The sequence below is a fragment of the Saccostrea echinata genome, unplaced genomic scaffold, assembly GCF_033153115.1.
Source record: "Saccostrea echinata isolate AGI-Se365-2 ecotype Australia unplaced genomic scaffold, CSIRO_AGI_Sech_v1 ptg000030l, whole genome shotgun sequence".
Taxonomy (NCBI): domain Eukaryota; kingdom Metazoa; phylum Mollusca; class Bivalvia; order Ostreida; family Ostreidae; genus Saccostrea; species Saccostrea echinata.
Genome location: NW_026889779.1, coordinates 22,730,405 through 22,748,429, shown reverse-complemented (window position 1 = coordinate 22,748,429; position 18,025 = coordinate 22,730,405). Strand labels below are relative to the sequence as shown.

General features: G+C 32.8%; 1 protein-coding gene and 2 long non-coding RNA genes across 3 annotated transcripts; all 3 read left to right on the top strand.

Annotated features, from left to right (window-relative positions):
* The first annotated feature begins 6,818 nt into the window (after window positions 1-6,818).
* Window positions 6,819-7,427, top strand: LOC133196557 (uncharacterized). Its single transcript, XR_009722376.1, has 2 exons — window positions 6,819-7,011; window positions 7,286-7,427. It is a non-coding gene; the product is annotated as an uncharacterized LOC133196557 (long non-coding RNA).
* A 3,730-nt stretch (window positions 7,428-11,157) lies between these two features.
* On the top strand, window positions 11,158-11,859 carry LOC133196556 (uncharacterized). The gene is made up of 2 exons (XM_061332425.1): window positions 11,158-11,523; window positions 11,738-11,859. Exons 1-2 carry the CDS (start codon window positions 11,262-11,264, stop codon window positions 11,806-11,808), a joined length of 333 nt encoding a protein of 110 aa, XP_061188409.1. The 5' UTR covers window positions 11,158-11,261; the 3' UTR covers window positions 11,809-11,859.
* Window positions 11,860-15,283: 3,424 nt separating this feature from the next.
* Window positions 15,284-17,029, top strand: LOC133196555 (uncharacterized). The gene is made up of 2 exons (XR_009722375.1): window positions 15,284-15,499; window positions 16,889-17,029. It is a non-coding gene; the product is annotated as an uncharacterized LOC133196555 (long non-coding RNA).
* The last annotated feature ends 996 nt before the right edge of the window (window positions 17,030-18,025 follow it).

Below are 18,025 nucleotides of genomic sequence, written 5' to 3'. Positions count from 1 at the left end.
GATGCCTGAAAGACGACGTCTTAATGTACAGGAAGCTGGTAGGGCCATAGGGATACTACAAACTGGAATGTCACAAGATGCAGTGGGTAGATTGATGAACAGGTCACAAAGCGTCATTTGTCGGTTGTGGCAAAGATTTCCGCAAACAGGAGCAGTCTAGGAAAGGCCTTGGAGTGGAAGAACACGATGTACGACAGCCCGGCAAGACCGCTAACTTGTATTGCAAGCAAAGCGAAACCGATTCAACTCGGCTGTTGCCTTAAACAGGAACTTTTTCAAACTTGCAGGGATAGGCTTCATGAAGCTAACTTGAAAGCAAGACGTCCTGCCACATGCCTAATTTTGACTGAACACCACAGAGTAAGAAGACTGGAGTTTGCATGAGATCATGCAAATTGGCAAATCCGTCACTTGAGATGTGTACTCTGTACAGACGAATCCAAATTCTGCGTGGATTTTAAAGATGGAAGGCGACGAGTGTGGAGACAGAAGAACAAGCGTTTTAGTGACTGCTGTGTGGCTCAACATGATCGCTTCGGTGAGTTTCTGTTATGGTTTGGGGAGGCATTTCTATTCAGGGGTCCATGGAGTTGTACATCATCAGAAATGCAGCACTGACCGATATCAGATATAGAGATGAGATCCTTCACCCAATCGTGAGGCCATAGGAACAGAATTCATTTTAATGGATGTTAACGCCAGGCCACACAGAGCAAACATCGTGAATCAGTACCTTGAGGCAGAGACTATCGAGAGGATGGAATGGCCGTCGAAGTCACCAGACCTCAATCCTATTGAACATGTCTGGGATGTTCTACAAAGGCAGATTCAGCAACGGGGTCCTGCTCCATCCAATTCCAATGAACTTGAAGTTGCTCTGTTAGAGGAATGGGATCACATTCCCCAAAGGACCATCCGTTCACTCATTCGAAGTTTCCCGAGGCGATGCAGGGCTGTTATTCAGGCAAGGGGAGGCTACACAAAATATTGAGATTTCTTGGATCAATTGCCGTTTTTTAATTTAATAAATTTTGCAATTATTGGAAAGTGATTTTCACTCTGATTAAGAGGGTGTCTTTAATTGCTAGTCTTGTTCTTCTGTCAAAGTGAACATTTACCATTGGTTTTTCATCAAATGTGTAGTTACTTAACAGAACAAACTTTGTGATTTATTTGGATTAAATATACTTTTCCGATATAGAAATTATCAATGAAGATTTTCATAACTCTTAACTTTTTTTGTTTAGTATATACGAAAGAAACTGGCTGACTGGGGGAAGTGATTTGTCATTAACATTCATCCCCTCCTCAAGAACTGCTTGCCAAAAAAATTCAATTCCGATATTATTTCTTTTTGAGTTGGTGTGTACCCCCCTCCATAGGTAAAAAAAAAAACAAATAGAGAAAGTCATCATGGAAAATTCCAAAAAATCCCCGTTTTAGTTTTTATTGTTTCCAAGTCACACCGATAATAAGATGCTTATCTTAATTTATACTGAAAGGAAAAAGAAACGCAGGGTAACATAATATGCGAAATTTTTTTTGACCGTATAACCAAAAATTATGAAAATTGGTTAGAGGGATATCATGGGTACTGTGCATTACAATCAGTGTTCAGAACTACTCAACCGTGAAATGTTTGACGTCACATAAGGAAAGTGGTAAAAAGCCGAAAACACGTGCATATCGATAATGAGATGTTTTTCAACACATCTCGTAGTACCATTTGCTGCACTTAAGATATTCACATCGTTTTTCGATATTTACAGTCGATTTGCATTTCTTGAAATCAAGGTACGGTCGACGGAAGTACCATGGGGTCTGGCTATTGCATTGCCTAAGTAGGGACAAGGCAACGACAGGTTTCTGTGCAGTTTATTGTGAATTTTTCCACAATAGAACGTCTTACCCGTCCTCAGAGAGGATGTAGAATGGTTTCCAACCAACCTTGACGATGACGTTGACGCGTAACAGCACCACGTCAAGATCGGGCTATTCATCCTGCCACCTGTATAATCACCATCACATTACCCTATAACTGCTATTAATACAGCAGGCTATCATAATCGTTACATTCACCCCAAAAACTGAAGGAAATTGATAGCGCAATTTTGGTTTGTGAGCCCGTCAACTTTACGTTAGTGATCCTCTAACTCGCGCATGCGTGCGTCGTTTGCCTATTTTTGGCTGGTCTCCGTCAAGTCCATCTTTTTCGTATCAAATATCTGTGGGACTACGTGGACGATACGGTTTAAAATGTCCAAGCTGGTCTCAATCAACTAATGGCTGCCTTCTCGGAAGGGTTGAATAGTATCCCTGTTAGAAGGATAAACACACTGATGAACTCCATGCATAGGGGAATAAGAGAATCAAGGCTGTGACAGATGCGCGAGGGAGACATGTGAGATAATGATAATTTTCATTTTTCGCTTTGGGGGGTACCGTCATATGAGTTTCAATAACTCATGAATTACTGGGGAAAATCAAATGAGATTTTGGTTAAATTTTTATTAAAGATGATTTTAAATGTTAGATAGGAAAACTGAAAAATACGTCTGAAATATATAACCTTATTTCACCTAAAAAGTTTACCCTGCGTTTCTTTTTCCTTTCAGTATATAATAGCATATTTATAAAAAATGAAAGAATATAACATATGTAGTTATTATAGGATTACCTACAAAAGCATTCATTCTTTAAATATCCTCCGAAAGACAAAATATCCATCTTTAAAAAGTTATGTCTAGTTCAATCGAATTAACTTGAATTAGTGATCGATAGGGAAAACCTAGAGAACATTATATTATTTACGTATAAACGTTAAGGCTTGCAATATATCTATCGTCATTTCTAACTTAAAAAGTGTAACCCAATATATTTTTTACTGGCTTTCGTTTATAAATATCTATATATTTTTATGCTCCTTAGTTCCCCTGCCAAACGACTGAGCTTGTTTTTGTTAAAAGCAGGCAAAAACAAATAACATCTTGTAGAAGTGAAACATGTCATTTATTGAAGTATATTACGAAAAGAAGTAAACACAGTTAACAAAATGGGGGTCAGAAAGGGGAACTCAGAACATAGAGTATTACACATCTTAGGCAAAATATTGTACAATCTGACCCCCAGCATCATAATGACATTGTAACATGATGTACATAGAAAAAAAGGGGGCGGGGGTTCAACCATACCAGAATTAGAATTCAAACCCTGTAAACTTTCACAAGGTACAGTTTCTTTATAGAGATCTATATTTATTTACTCGCCTTTTTTTTTTTAATAGAGATCTATATTATTTTTTATACTCGTCTTTGTTTTTATAGATCTATATATCTTTACTCGCCTTTTTTTTAAAGATTTCTATATATTTTTAACTGGCCTTTATTTATACTCGTCCCTCTGTTCAGAGAAATGTATATACATGTTATTCCTTACTCGCCTATACATGCTCACAACGTCAGGAGTCCTGAGTCAATACGTTGCCGTTGGACCCCTGACAAATTTCATATCTTTAAGCAAATCTTCATACAGGCACTCATGGGTTTGTGGAAATTGAATAGACACAAAAGCCCGCGACTTGCGACAATGTGGTATTTGTGAAGCTTTTCACAAATCTTGCCTGACCAAAGCAATCAACATCTTAGTAAGTATAAAGTGATAAGCCTTACCCCTTCAATGCAAGGTTCGTATTAAATTCAATGAATAAGAAACTGAGGAAAAATATGAAAATCAATTTTTTAAAAAAGTTGATAAATGAAGTTGATTGACGTATTTTATAGATGATAATTGGTATCAGATTCCTGAACCATCGAATTGCAAACCATGTTTTGGTACAAAACGTTTCAGAAAGAACTTCGTAAGGTGCGAAATTATTTGAAGAGTCCTCTGAGTGGGTTTTGCCAAAACATCTTGACTCTTTTGAAATATATCTTGTCTCAGAAGAATGGAAAGTGAACTAAAGAGCTAAATGCGGTATATGTACAATTTTGCCCCTACAAAAGTAAAAAAAATTGAAAATTGTTGAAATGTGCTAAATTGTATATATTGTCCGAAAATCTGAGTAAACAATAAATATTATAGATTAAGTAGGATATTAGCAATTTTTGCTTCTATGACGCTACAAACTATTTGGATTTTGTGCCAATTTTTAGAAAGAGGACAAGATTTGTTCAATTTTGACTATATAATTTATAGAGCACAGACTTGCTCCATAACAATGCTCACATAGATCATTCATATTATCATTCTACACTTTATATCAGATACTGAGTAGGAGTGCGATCCGTGAATTTTACTCAAAATGTCGACGTAATATACACCTTTTCTCTATAAATCAAGGAAATTTTGAATTTACGTCATTTTCCTGACGTTTTATCTAGTGTATGACGTAATGACTGATGAAAATATTTAATGCTTTGAAGTCTGCAGATAACCCTGTTTTAAAACGTTATTACATAGTTCTCCGTCAAAGTTTGATTTTGGGGGCAAATAGTGGTTATAACCAATTATAGTTCTTTAGGCGAACATGTTATTGTCTGTATCAAATGCCTAAGTTAACCACATAACTGCAAATGGAATGTACTTGCATGTACATTACATTTTTAAGGAATTAAAAATAGCTTATATTGAAGAATGTTTGATGACTAAAATAAAAGTAAGTGAATGAAACAAATGAATGCAAATAAGAAATAGGAAAATAGAAAACTAGAAAAACGTGAACATTTGCACGTGTACGATATGTTATATATAAAATTGTAATATATATATATATATATATATATATATATATATATATATATATATATATATATATATATATATATATATATATATATATATATATATATATATATATATATATATATATATATATATATAAAACTCGAGAGTAAGGTTATAAGAGAATACTTATATCGATTGAGGCCATCAGGAACATTCAATTAAATTTTCCAAGGTATGACATGTCAAACGTAATATTCGATCTCTTCCATTTGTATTGTATAATTTTCCATTTGTATTGTAAATTTTTATATTTGTATTCTATAATTTTTCATTTGCATTGTACAATTTTATTTGTATTCTATAATTTTCGATTTGTATTGTAATTTTTTAAATTGTATTGTATAATTTTTATTTGTATTCTATAATATTCCATTTGTTTTGTATAATTTTACAATACAAATGGAAAACAATAAAACAATAAAAATGGAAAATTATGAATACAAATAAAAATTATACAGTACAAATGAAAAATTATACAATACAAATGAAAAATTATACAATGCAAATGGAAAATTATAAAATACAAATAAAAATTATACAATACAAATAAAAAATTATACAACACAAATGAAAAATTATACAATGCAAATGGAAAATTATAGAATACAAATAAACATCATACAATACAAATGGAAATTATGGAATATAAATGGAAAATTATACAATACAAATGGAAAAGATCGAATATTGCAACGTTTGACATGCCATACCAAGGAATAGGCGCAAAATGTTTGCAACAGCCCTTTTTACTAGAGAAATGACTGACCCAGTAGTATAGAAACACAAAAGAAAGATGGAACTCGTAAATTTACTTATCTTGTGATAGGTCATTTGCAAAATTATTTTGTTAAAAACATTCTGATTGTACACACAAGTACTCTGAAGTTGATATTAAAAAGATGATTGAGTTTCTGATTGACAATATCTATGTGGCTTTTTGGAGACCAACAATCTATTGGAATTCCCATGGAAACCAATTGCGCCTCGTTATTAGCAGACCTATTTTTGCATTCATATGAAGCAGAATTTATTCAAAATTTATACATGAAAAGAAGAAACACTTAATGTGACAATAATTTCAACCTAACTACTAAGCTTCATGATAAACGTAATGACTAATTATTCAATCGTCAACTTCTCTTACATATGCAGCAATATACCATTATCACCTGCATACGGGGTTTATACCTCTCAGTTGATTTGATACACAAAAAAGTTGATGAAACAAAAATATAATTAGCCTCGTTTAAAGTCATCATTCATAAGTTCTATGGTCCACCGATACAATGACCTTGTCAGCAAATACAATCTGTTATTAATTCAAATGACGTTTTTCATACTAATTGTTAGGCCATTATTTACGCACACGGATTTTCCCGTTATTCCCCGATCATGATAAGGAGCACACAACAGATGTGACCGGTCGGCAGGGGATGCTCACTCCTCCATGGCACTTGATCTCACCTCTAATGTTTTAGATGTCCGTGTTTGCTCTGCTCCTGATTTCAATTGTTTGAATGGACTTTTGAGCTTGACTACTGTTCATTTTCTCCATATATTTTATTACACGGACATGTTCATGTAAGAAATTGCATAGAATAAAAAGTTGCGCGCAAAAAATAAAAGACGAAAACAGATCAATATTTTGCATCAGTAATCTAACTGTTCTTGTTAAAACGCAAGTAACAATCCCGATGTAAAACTGCTTGCACAAAATTTGGCTGGCTAGCTTTCAACCCACTGTTTCCAACCAGGGGAAAATTGATCTTTCAAGTCGAATTCCGTGCTTACAATTTTGTCCCACACAACGAAGAATTTATTTTATTGTCAAGGTTTGTTCAGTAATCATAAAATTGTTTAAGAATGAATACGAGGGGCGGAGTCAGTAGCTTCTTATACTATTCAAAGACAATAATCCTTTTATTAAGGCCGAGTGTTCTCTACAGTACATGTACCTCATGACAAAGATGTCCTCATTTTTTATTATTATTTTCTTCCTTCTTCATATCTGTAGAGCGGCGATCATTTTCCCGGAATTAACAACCCCGCCCACTCCCATGCCAGACCCAGAGTCGCCTCGAGGAGGGTGTGAGTACGATGGTGATTACTATGAGCCTGGAATCATCAGAAAGGTAGTAGATGGTCAATGTGATTTGATTGTCACCTGTGAGGAAGGAGGCAATGTTAGCGAAAGTGAATCCATTGGTTGCTATGGGGGTGACTTCGTTGGTAAGTTTATAATTTTCCCCTCTGTTCATCTGGAAGGAATTTATCATATTTGTCACCACACATAAGAAATATTATTTTCACTTTTACTGTAGATGTGAACTTATGATATATAACGAGCTAAATATATTCCTAGGCAACAAAAAAGTTAATATATCAAAATAAAAATATTTATATTAATGTATTGATAAAAATGTGTTACTGAAAGACTCACTACTACCTTAACAGGATTTTTTAAAGTGCATTTGATAGATTAAAATTGACACATTACTTTCAGAAATATCCCCAGTTGAACCGTAACCTAGAAGGAAGTAACGGTTTCTCCGACTGAGATTTTGAAAGAAGCTGCAGATCTTGAAAACGCGAACAAGATTATAAAACTCTTATAAACAATTGTTTAAAATAAATGTGTTTCCTTATTTTTATTTTTCATGTATAACAAATATTATATTACTATGAATTTTATATAATGCTCATCTGTTCATATCAGATACAAAAGTTTGGGTTTCACTAAGTACTATGCATAAACAATGATTTGGACATTGTTGTCAAGCAGGATTCGTGCTATTCTGACTTACTTTAATGGATATAAGCTGTTGTCTAGCATAATGGTTATATCCAGGGTCATACAATCCCATTTTCTTAAGCTTCTATAACAAGATTTTACAAAGCACTGGTACACAATGTATTGTACCTATTGTTCAAGCAGCACAAAGTGACAGTTAGATAGGTCAAGAGAAAGGGAACAAAATGATGATCCAGGGAGAAATCAATACTCAGTTCGTTTTGTTTTTTATGCAATGTCATTTTTCTATGTCTAGAACCTTTGAATTTCAAACTTATAGACTAGAAAGTCTGATCCTTTTTTGGGGTTACGTTTGGAAAAAAATATGATTTGCTCAGATGAAATGTATAGAAGAGTATTAAAGTGGAAGGCGGAGTCAAACTGTAATCCTACTGGATCAAACCTGCGATCTTAAAACCACACATAAATCTAGGCATACGTTTGTGAAACCTCACGGACTATTCTGTTTGAGTTATAATCTATGAAGGATGTTTCATTTGTTTGTCATTATTTTCTTCTTATCCCTACTTGGAAGAGGAGTGTTCATTCCAACATCTCAACCCACTCTTAATCGGGACACACAGGCATCAAAGGGGGGAGGATGTGAGTACCTTGGGGAATATTACGAGCCAGGGTTAATCAGAAAGGACATATACGATAACTGTGTGTCGGAAGTGACGTGTGTAGAAGGGGGCGGAGTGAGTGTCGGTGATTCTGCTGGTTGTTTTGGATATGATGGTAGGTCAATTAGCAAGGACAGTGAGTGGCGAGTCATGTAAAAATAAAAAAAAATCTTTTAATCGTGTGTAACATTGCCTTATGAGTTAGGCAAATATGTCTAGTAAAGATGAAGTATTAAAATAATGGTATATATTGCAAAAATACTTTCTACTGTAAAAGTATTACCTAAAATTTAAGAGGACCAAAACTAAAAGTAATCCATGATCAGGATTCAACATATACACTTAATTGTTTAACCTTATGATATACATGTATTTTCAGATATACATATATCTACCACCTCGCCCGACGTCGGAAAGGAACCCCCTCCATTTATACCTACTTTTCCACCACAGTGGTTGAAAAAACTCTACACATATCAAAGATATGACAAATAAATATTAATGAATATTCTAAAGTTATATTTTTTACGGATAAGAAATGTAAGTATAATGTGCATGTTACTTTTTTTGTTATCAATACGTAGGTTATAGAAAGGATGCTATGATTATTGTCAGGAATATATTGTGTAGGTAAAAAGGTCAAGGTCAGAAGGTCAAAAATCATAATTTATTAGGAGAGGTCAAGTCATGGGTAATGTGCATGATAAATATAAAAGGCCCTGTCTTTAGGTGCAAAGCTACGGCAAAGGTTACTATGTGTAAAAAGAAAGGTCTTTTCACAGGTAATGTACATGTAATGACAGCTATTTTATGACTTAGCTATAAATAAGGTTAAAGCATTTGTGACAAACAGACATACGAATAAGATTAAATGTAACTGCGCTTTCGCAAAAGCGGGGGACAGAAATTGTATCCTGCCGTCTAGGAGGAGTATTGTGATCTACATCATATCGACCAGTTACACTCGCCGTGAGCCCTCGGTATTGATGAGATAAGTGAAGTATTCTGCAGTAATACTAGTTTAAAACGATGGCCTAGCAATAAGTGGGAAATATGTCAGTTTTTTTTTTTTTACTAACGATGTTTTGTTTTTTAAAAAAAAAAAAAATGATTATCATAATGACCAGTGAGTATGCGAAATGCTGATATTAAACGAGGAAGTTTAAGATTCTATACAACCTTATTTGTCAGTTATTTACCTTGGGTTAAAATTTTCTCGTATTCAGAACATCCTTTTGCGTCCCGTATCAGTTAGGAATCATTAACATATACAGGTGATAATGGAATATTCCTAAATAAATAGAGAAATTTGACGATGATAAAGCTAAAGTCATGCTTTTTGCCGTATAGTTTAGTTGTCATTTCGCCATTATAGACTAAAGTCAGTAAAACATCAAAGTATGAAAAAGCTGTGTAAGGTTCTGTAGTGTCTTATTTGAAGTTGCTTGGACTATATCGAGTTGACATATGAATGGAATATGGAAATGACGAACAGTAATCAAGTCCATTGAAACAGTACAAATCGGGAACACAGCAAACACAGATCTCTAAAAACATCAGCGGTGGGATCAGGTGCCATGGAGGAGTAAGAATCCCCTGTCGACCTTTCTCACTCCCCGTTTGCTCCTTGTCATGATTGGGTAAACGGAAGTAACTATTGTTGATTGATAAAACGTTGTCGATATCACAAAAAAATGAACTGAGAGCCACAGAAAAAGTTTTCTTTACTTGTGTGTAGAATCAGAATGATTCGTAATGAAGTAATTTAACAGATGACAAATTACACGATATGACAATCTAATAGTTCCATTTTTTTAATTGAAAAAGCAGTTGTATTTGCTGTCAAAAAGCTTGGTCTTTAACCTATCGTGAGAACGTGTAGGATAAAGCTTTGAATAGTCATGTGTTTTTTCCCCAAAAGTTCTATCGAAGTTTTGAGAATCAATATATCATTTACACCACTTCTTGAATGTGAATGAGCATAAGCAGAACATAATTCATCTGTATAAATGTGGTTGTTCAATTTTTTGTTTTAGGTATACGCTTTATTGGAGATTTTCCAGATACACGAAAGTGTATAAATTACACATCAACTAATTGATTGATTGTTTGTTGTTTTACGTCCCATTCGAGAATTTTTCACTCAAATAGATCTGTCACCAGATACCGATGAAGGGCTTCAAATTTCAATTTATATTCGGCACTCTGGGCCATTGAGTTGTAAGGGTTCTTTGTCGTCTCATCCAAAAGACCCATGACTTTCATTTCTAATGACGGGCGCTAGGCGAAGGGACGGTCACTATGTTTAAATCTTAAGTTTGATGCGGCGCGGTGAATGAGAATCGAACCCTGGCCTCCCATTCATGAAGCCCTACCACTAGGCTACCGTGACGGCCACATCGAAGAGCAATTGAAAGAAAGTGAGATATATTTAAAAGTTTATTCAAAGATCCAAGGATCCACTGCATAACAGACTTACAAAAGATAACTTCTGTGTTCAAATGAACGGTTAAAAGCATACATGTTGTAAATAATTTAACGAAAACATATCCATAAACCGTTATGACAGATTTGAACGTCCATTTTCTAGGTACATAAAATGGATTTCATTATTTTAGATTCGTGTGAAAAACGTTAAATTTCGAATAAATTGACAAATAGTTTTAATAAACAAAATAAAGTCAATTTGTTTATCTAAAACGCACCATGAATAATAGGATTGGAGATACCCTATTGAGACCTTTAAGATAATATCTAGCAATTAACATAAAGCTGTAACTTGTTTTATAGATTTTAAATTATTTACACAAACTCACAAAAGAAACAGGTGGAGATCAAAATGTTGTGGTCGTGTCAGCTGCACCCAGCAAGTAGGTCTAACAATTAATAGTCACAAACAACAGGAAAAAAACAGAATCTTTCTGCGTTGGTCTCAAGCAATACTGTCGTTATATTTCATGTATCAATATGACGCTTGCAATTGATCAACACATTCTTACATTAATGATATAAATAAGGTTTTATTTGTTTTGGATACACATCAACTGAGTAGAGGCAATACAAGGATGTCACCAAAACTGATCCGTATCTTCTGTGTTCTCCATATCTGTAATGTGACAGCCATTCCGATAGAAAGGTCCATTACCACCTCGACTCCTGACCCAAAAGCGCTGCAGCGAGATGGATGTGAGTACGATGGGAAACATTATGAACCAGGTGTTATAAGGAAGGATAAACATGGTTCATGCGAGTCTGTTTTGATTTGTGAAGAAGGGGGTGGAGTCGCAGTAAGCGATTCTAGTGGTTGTATCGAAGGCAGGTTTGATGGTATGTTTCAGATTTTTTAACTTATTTTGATTAATGGGTTGTACATCAAAATTAGAATAAGATCAAAATAAAAAAAAAACTAAAGCTCCATTTTAGAAGAAATCTCTTAATTTTGTTACTACAGAGTAAAATTTAAAGTGATATGATTAACAGTGATCTTATATAAAGTTTCTGATTTCAAATTTATGGTTGAGAGCAAGTTCGTCTATTTTAGAAATAACTACCATTGAACCAGAGATCAAGAATCTCCCAGAAATAACTACTGTCAGCCCAATCCAGATATAAAATGGAATCCTTCTTTCTAGAGGAATTAAAATAATCGAAATATTATATTCATGTACGAGTTTGTCCTCAATCTTTCTTCACAATCTTTCTAATAATAAATGCATTCATTATGTACAGTTGTAACATACCTATAATTTCACATTGTTTAATGTTGTCTTAGAAATGTAACTAAGTTTCACAATCTTTATAACATTAAATGTTATGCATATTGTCCTTAAAAGTAACACACTTTAACAATCTTTCTAAATGTCTATCTTCTTGTTTGACACCATTGATAATCACAAGAAGTAACAATGGTTGATATTTTGCATCTGATTGAATACTTTTTAAAGAAATAATTAAATTGATATAAAATCGATCACTTTAATTAAATTGTTTAGCAATAAATTTCGTTATACATAAGTTTCATAAGAAAATCAACATATTGATTGATTTTAGAGTCCAAGATTAAAAATCATCAAGCCCTCTAAATATATTTCAGGAAAACAATGCAGATCATATTCCTCATGGTAAATCTAAGAGAAAACATAAGTTTAAAGATTGACTTTGATATTTTGATTACTAGATTTTTATATACTAGAAATCTCACTAGACAAGTTTTTAATACCAAAACTTTGGAAAAACCGAACTGTGATCTTTGAAAGTCGTCAACAGAGTAGAATATATCCTTTGGGGACTTATGACGGAGAGACCAAGGGTCAATCACATATGAAAGGAATATTTAGGGATATATTTCAAACTAACAAAGGAAGCCAACAGCTTCTTTACAAGAATTTAAATTCTCCTGACCATTCCATTCTCTCCCGAGACTTAGCTAGAATTCTAGAAAAAAAATATTACCATATACTATTAGCACATCGTTAAATACAGCTTTCCGTTGACAACAACGACAACAACAACAACAAAAAAAAAAAACAACAACAAAAAACTGGATTATGAAACGACTCATTGATTTTCCATATGGTTGAAATGCCAGTGTCAGAAGTGTAAGGGAATCTTTCACGTCAACAGTGAAAGTATGATTGTGATGGGAGATAACAAACACATTGGCGTAAGCTTAGTCATAAACATCGGTCTTACAATAAACCTACTATACACGATGTCTCTTTTGATCCACTTCTACCTTAAGTCAATAAACAGAATAAAACTTTATTCTGTTCCTTTGAAAGATTTAATTGATCTTTTTGAAAAGGATAAAAAAAAGTCCACATCTTGCATGGATTGTTCAAAACGAGAATATAATCTATGATTATGGATGTTACTAATCAAAGGACTTTTTCAATCGCCAGGTGATAGAGATGAGAAAAAAAATATGAAGTAACTAGTTTGTTCTTTTAACTTTGCCATCAATAAGAAGTAAGAGTAATAAATATTATTTAATTTAGTATTATTCTTAATCACAAAAAGGTCTAGTCAGTTTTATTAACTGTATTTCAAACTGAAGTGCACTCCCTGTACTTACAATTGTTCTTTGACTATTGCTTCCAAACTTTTTAATTAAATAAAAACAAGAAAATTAAAAAAAAAAACTCTATCATGCCTAGATATCGATCATCTGAAATTAAACCTTCATACGGGTTCACGTTCTTCGATCGATTATGTTTTTTTTGTCCATCTTTACTTCTCCTGGGAATGTAAATAAAGTTAAAAATCATGGCCTTAAATTGCGCGTATGAAACGTCCAAAATATTAAAGCACTTAGATATCTTAAATGGCAACACAATTTCGTAAATATTATGAAGTATGTGGAGGATATGCCAGACGATGGGTCAAATACGAAGGAGAAGGTGTTGAAACTTCGTAAGAATTTTTAAGATAAGTAAAACGTGGAAAAAGAAATCGAAATCGCGTGTGCTAATTTAGTATGCTATATGCGAACCACCTATCATCATTTCTTCAGTAATTCAAAATTGACTTTAAAATTAGATAACATGATCAATGTGTACTGGTGTCAGAGAGAAATGAAATGAGAAGATAACAAACAGTAATGATACTGAAAAGTCATATTAAACAATACAAACTGTTAAGCAAGATCAAGTATCTTATTCCTATCCCGCCCCTCTCCAATGAAATACAAGATTACCAAAAAAGTTCTTTTTTTCTGCTTTTTGGTCTTAAATAATGTGAATAACGACCTTCAATTTGACCTAAAATTCGAATATTATCTCACACCCAGAATTATGTAATTAGATACTTACTTTTTTTTTTTTACTAAGATGATCTTTATCATAACTCCCTTGAAAGAAGACTTTGCCAGACTGTCTAGCTTACGGAGGGATGTATTTAAAGAAATCCCGTGCCTTTTCAAATCAACATTGATTATCCTGATATACGTCTTGTGGTGCTATTTAATTATACAGATTTTCGGTATTTAAAAATATTTTCATGATCTTTTAAACAAACTTTTATTTGTCGATCTTAAACTGCCGAAATTTTATTGATGGAAAATTGATGTAATTATCTATATATTGAGGATTTTTTTTAAATCGACGTTTGTATTTTATTTTTTTTTTTCTTTAAAAGACAACAGGAATCATTAGAACCTAGCAAATTTAACTATTGGAAAAGAATATTATTTCATGTTGATAAGATAAATATACAATACTTACTATACTCAGACATAGTTTTGGAATGTATTCTAAAATCAAAAGGTAATGTGTCTTTTCTAAACAGAGAGTAGAAGACCAGTATACCGTTTTACACTGCGTTTAAATAAGATAAGTAATAAAAGAACACATATTGTTATTGAGAGTCTGTAATCATATTAAAAGGAGTACATTTTTTCATCTGTATTTAATCAATTAATACACATTTATGAAAACAAAACATTGGGATTGGTTGATAAAATAATCTCAGTGAATCGTATTAATATACTTCTAGAGAGGAAAAGAAATAAAAGCTTAGGCGTTAAATCTGACCCTGCCTAATCAAATTAAAAAAATTACTTCTAGAATTTTCATTCAATGAATTATAGAGTTTCAAGGGCGGATACTGTTCTTATGAGAAATAAAGCAGAAAAAAATTCTCCATATGTTTTCTATGCAAATGAAATTGTTAAATAATAAAGATGTTGATTACACAATTCAACATGTAAAATATTACAAGAAATTATTATTTTGCAGTTTTATTCACCGTCAGAAATTCAACAAGATAAGATGTTGTTCTGAAGCTGAATTGGAGACGACTTATTAACAAAATCTTGAGTAGAAAATACCAACAAATAAACATTTTCAGATTAATAATTAAGTAGATTTCAAAGAATGACGATCAAAGGTAGAGTTAAAGTCTATAGCGCTTAAGGATTAAATATTATTTATTGCTTATACAGATGTTGTTTTCTCCTCGTCAAAAGAAACATAATTGTAAATTCCTTTTGACATCTGTGATTTTGAATACAAGTCTTTGTTATATATAACACCCAATGTAGACATCAATACTTAATCTGAAGAAATGAAGTCTGTGTTTTTGGTAATACTGTTATTTCTGTACTGTTCTGTCTCTTCCGTACCGGTCGTATCCTCTACCCCCGGCTGTTTGTATATGGGGAAGGTATATCCCCCGGGACAATCTATCACAAAGCTATCTGGTCGTGACAACGACGGCTGTTATGGAGTAACCTGTCTGGACATGGGGGACGGATCTTACAATCTTCTGAAATGGAATAACCACAATTGTCCACCCCCTTCAACAAGTATGTCAATATTTTCACTTTAACAAAATCAGTGAATTTCACATACTTCTCGATCAAGTATGTCGGTTTGTTTACTTTATCTAAGTAGTATATGTCAGTTTGTTCACCTAATCTAAGAAGTATGTCAATATTTTCACCTAATCTAAGGAATATGTCAATATGTTCACCTAATCTAAGAAGTATGTCATTATGTTCACCTAATCTAAGAAGTACGTCTAAATATAATTTTCAAATTGTTATGACTTCATTCCTGTGCTGAAAATTTTTCCAAAAATAATATTTGGATGCTAGAAGTTTTCTGATACGATTAATTCAATCTCCAATATAATAATTGCTTAGTATTTCACAACTCTGAGAAAATGTTAACTTTGCTCTGTATCTTATCAAACCATTTCTTATTCACCAACTGGTTATCAAGAAATCCGTACTATAATTAAAAAAATATAATAAAATTAATGATTTTAACGGGGTTTTTTTTATACAAGCACTTTTTTGATTTTGTTTAAACTTCGATATTTATTTTCGCCCAAAGGCCATATTCACTGTGATTTTTATAATCTTTGAGATGTCAGTCTGCTGTATATAATTCGCGTGGGAATTTGATTTTATAACTAAAAAATATTCAATCCCACGCAAACTGAGTATACACTATTTCCTACCAAATTTCCTATATTTCGTTATAATAAAAATAGGGGTGACTGAGGTAAAACTGTAAGACTAAGTACAATTGCTATATTTTTTTTTATATAAGAACTCTATACAAAAATAAGACAGTTATCTATACCTAACTCCCACTTCGATATAGAAAGGTATTTGTGATATTGTTTACATCTTCTGGCATTTGTAAGGGCAACATAATAACAATTCCCATTGCATATGGAATGATAAACAACTGTAGAGAAGTCATGAGACAATATATATATATAATAATATTCAAAGATATATAATCATAATAAAGAAATTTCAGTTGTTCAGTCACGAAAGATTTCATTCTCAATTCGGAATATAAAATTAAATTAAAATCCAATTTCGAAATAGGAAAACCATGCAAAGTCACAAGATTTCCGAAAACCGTAAACGTACTTTTGTTTTTTAGCTGTAATCATATTTTAGCACGTTTAGTGTTATTTCTTGTCTAATTTAAGTACTCTCTAATATATGATTAAGTCAAACCCATTAAGGAGCTTAGCCTCAAATTCGTTAATTCAGCATTGGTACTAATTAGTTCCCGAGGAAGACTGCGCTAATTCTTAAGTGCGCTTATTTATGTACATATAGAGTAGTCCTGAAACATATGACTTAATCTGGTCTTCATTTACAGTATGTCACAATATACGGCTAAAATTCTCACAAGGAAAGTTATTCACTCTTGTGTCTTTTTAATTACAGATGAAAATGAGTGAAGACATCCACGCATGGAATCAAATTCCTGAAGAAGCTGTATGATCTATGTGGATGGATTTTAAATTTTAAAGTTAATAAAGGTTCTGAGTGTGAACTATGCCACAGAAGGATTGTAATATTGACAAAGACTTGCTTATATTGTCTAAAGAAACGTAGCTTTTATTTCAGATATCCCTTGTAAGAAGAACACATAACTTTTCTTAACTTTCAAATGTCCGTATAACTTAAAAATATTACAGCAAAGTTATATCTATACATTACTCATTCCAAATAAAAGTACAAAAAAGGCAGTGATTACTGTTTTAAATTTAAAAATTGAATAGAAATCAATTCCAGTTGCAGTTGTCCATGATGACCGAACACCACTTTGAAAATATATAAAGAATCTACTTTTGTAAGAATTTTTGATTATAAATAAAGGCTGCAGCATGCTCTGGAATCAGTGAAATTAATGAAGTTGAACTATCATGAGACACAGTAAGCATGCAAAGAGGCCGCAATCTAGGGTGGACATCTGTATTTCATTCTTGATTCACGCTCTTTTTACATTAATCATTTGGCATGTATGTCTATATTATTTATTTGGAAGGTTATTATAACTGTATTTTAGAGGAACCTGGTTTTGATTCTACACCTAGAAATCCAACTTATAGTCATAGTTCACTTTCAAAGGATGATTTTTTTTTCCAAAATCACATTTCAGTCTTTTATACCTTTAACATTCCAGCAATCAAAAGTAAGTTCGATCTACCCTACATGTAATGGATTCCTAAACAATCACTCTTATTCTACATACAAGTACTCTGAAATTGATTTAAAGGAAGCATTATTTCTCATTGATATCTATGTAGTCCTTGGAGATCAGGTCGTCAAATAAACTGTTGCATTTTCGATAGGCAATAATTGTCATCCTCTCTAAGCCAACCTGTTTTTATGTCCCTGTGCAGCATAATGTATTCAAAACCTTCTATATGAGAAGAAGAAAACACTTGCTGTGACCTTCAATTCGACATTCAGATATTGATGACTTTTATCTATTAACAATAGTTTCTTCCATTCATATGTCGACTAGATTTATCCAAGTAAACTCGATATAAATTACACTACAGAGTCTGCCTCATC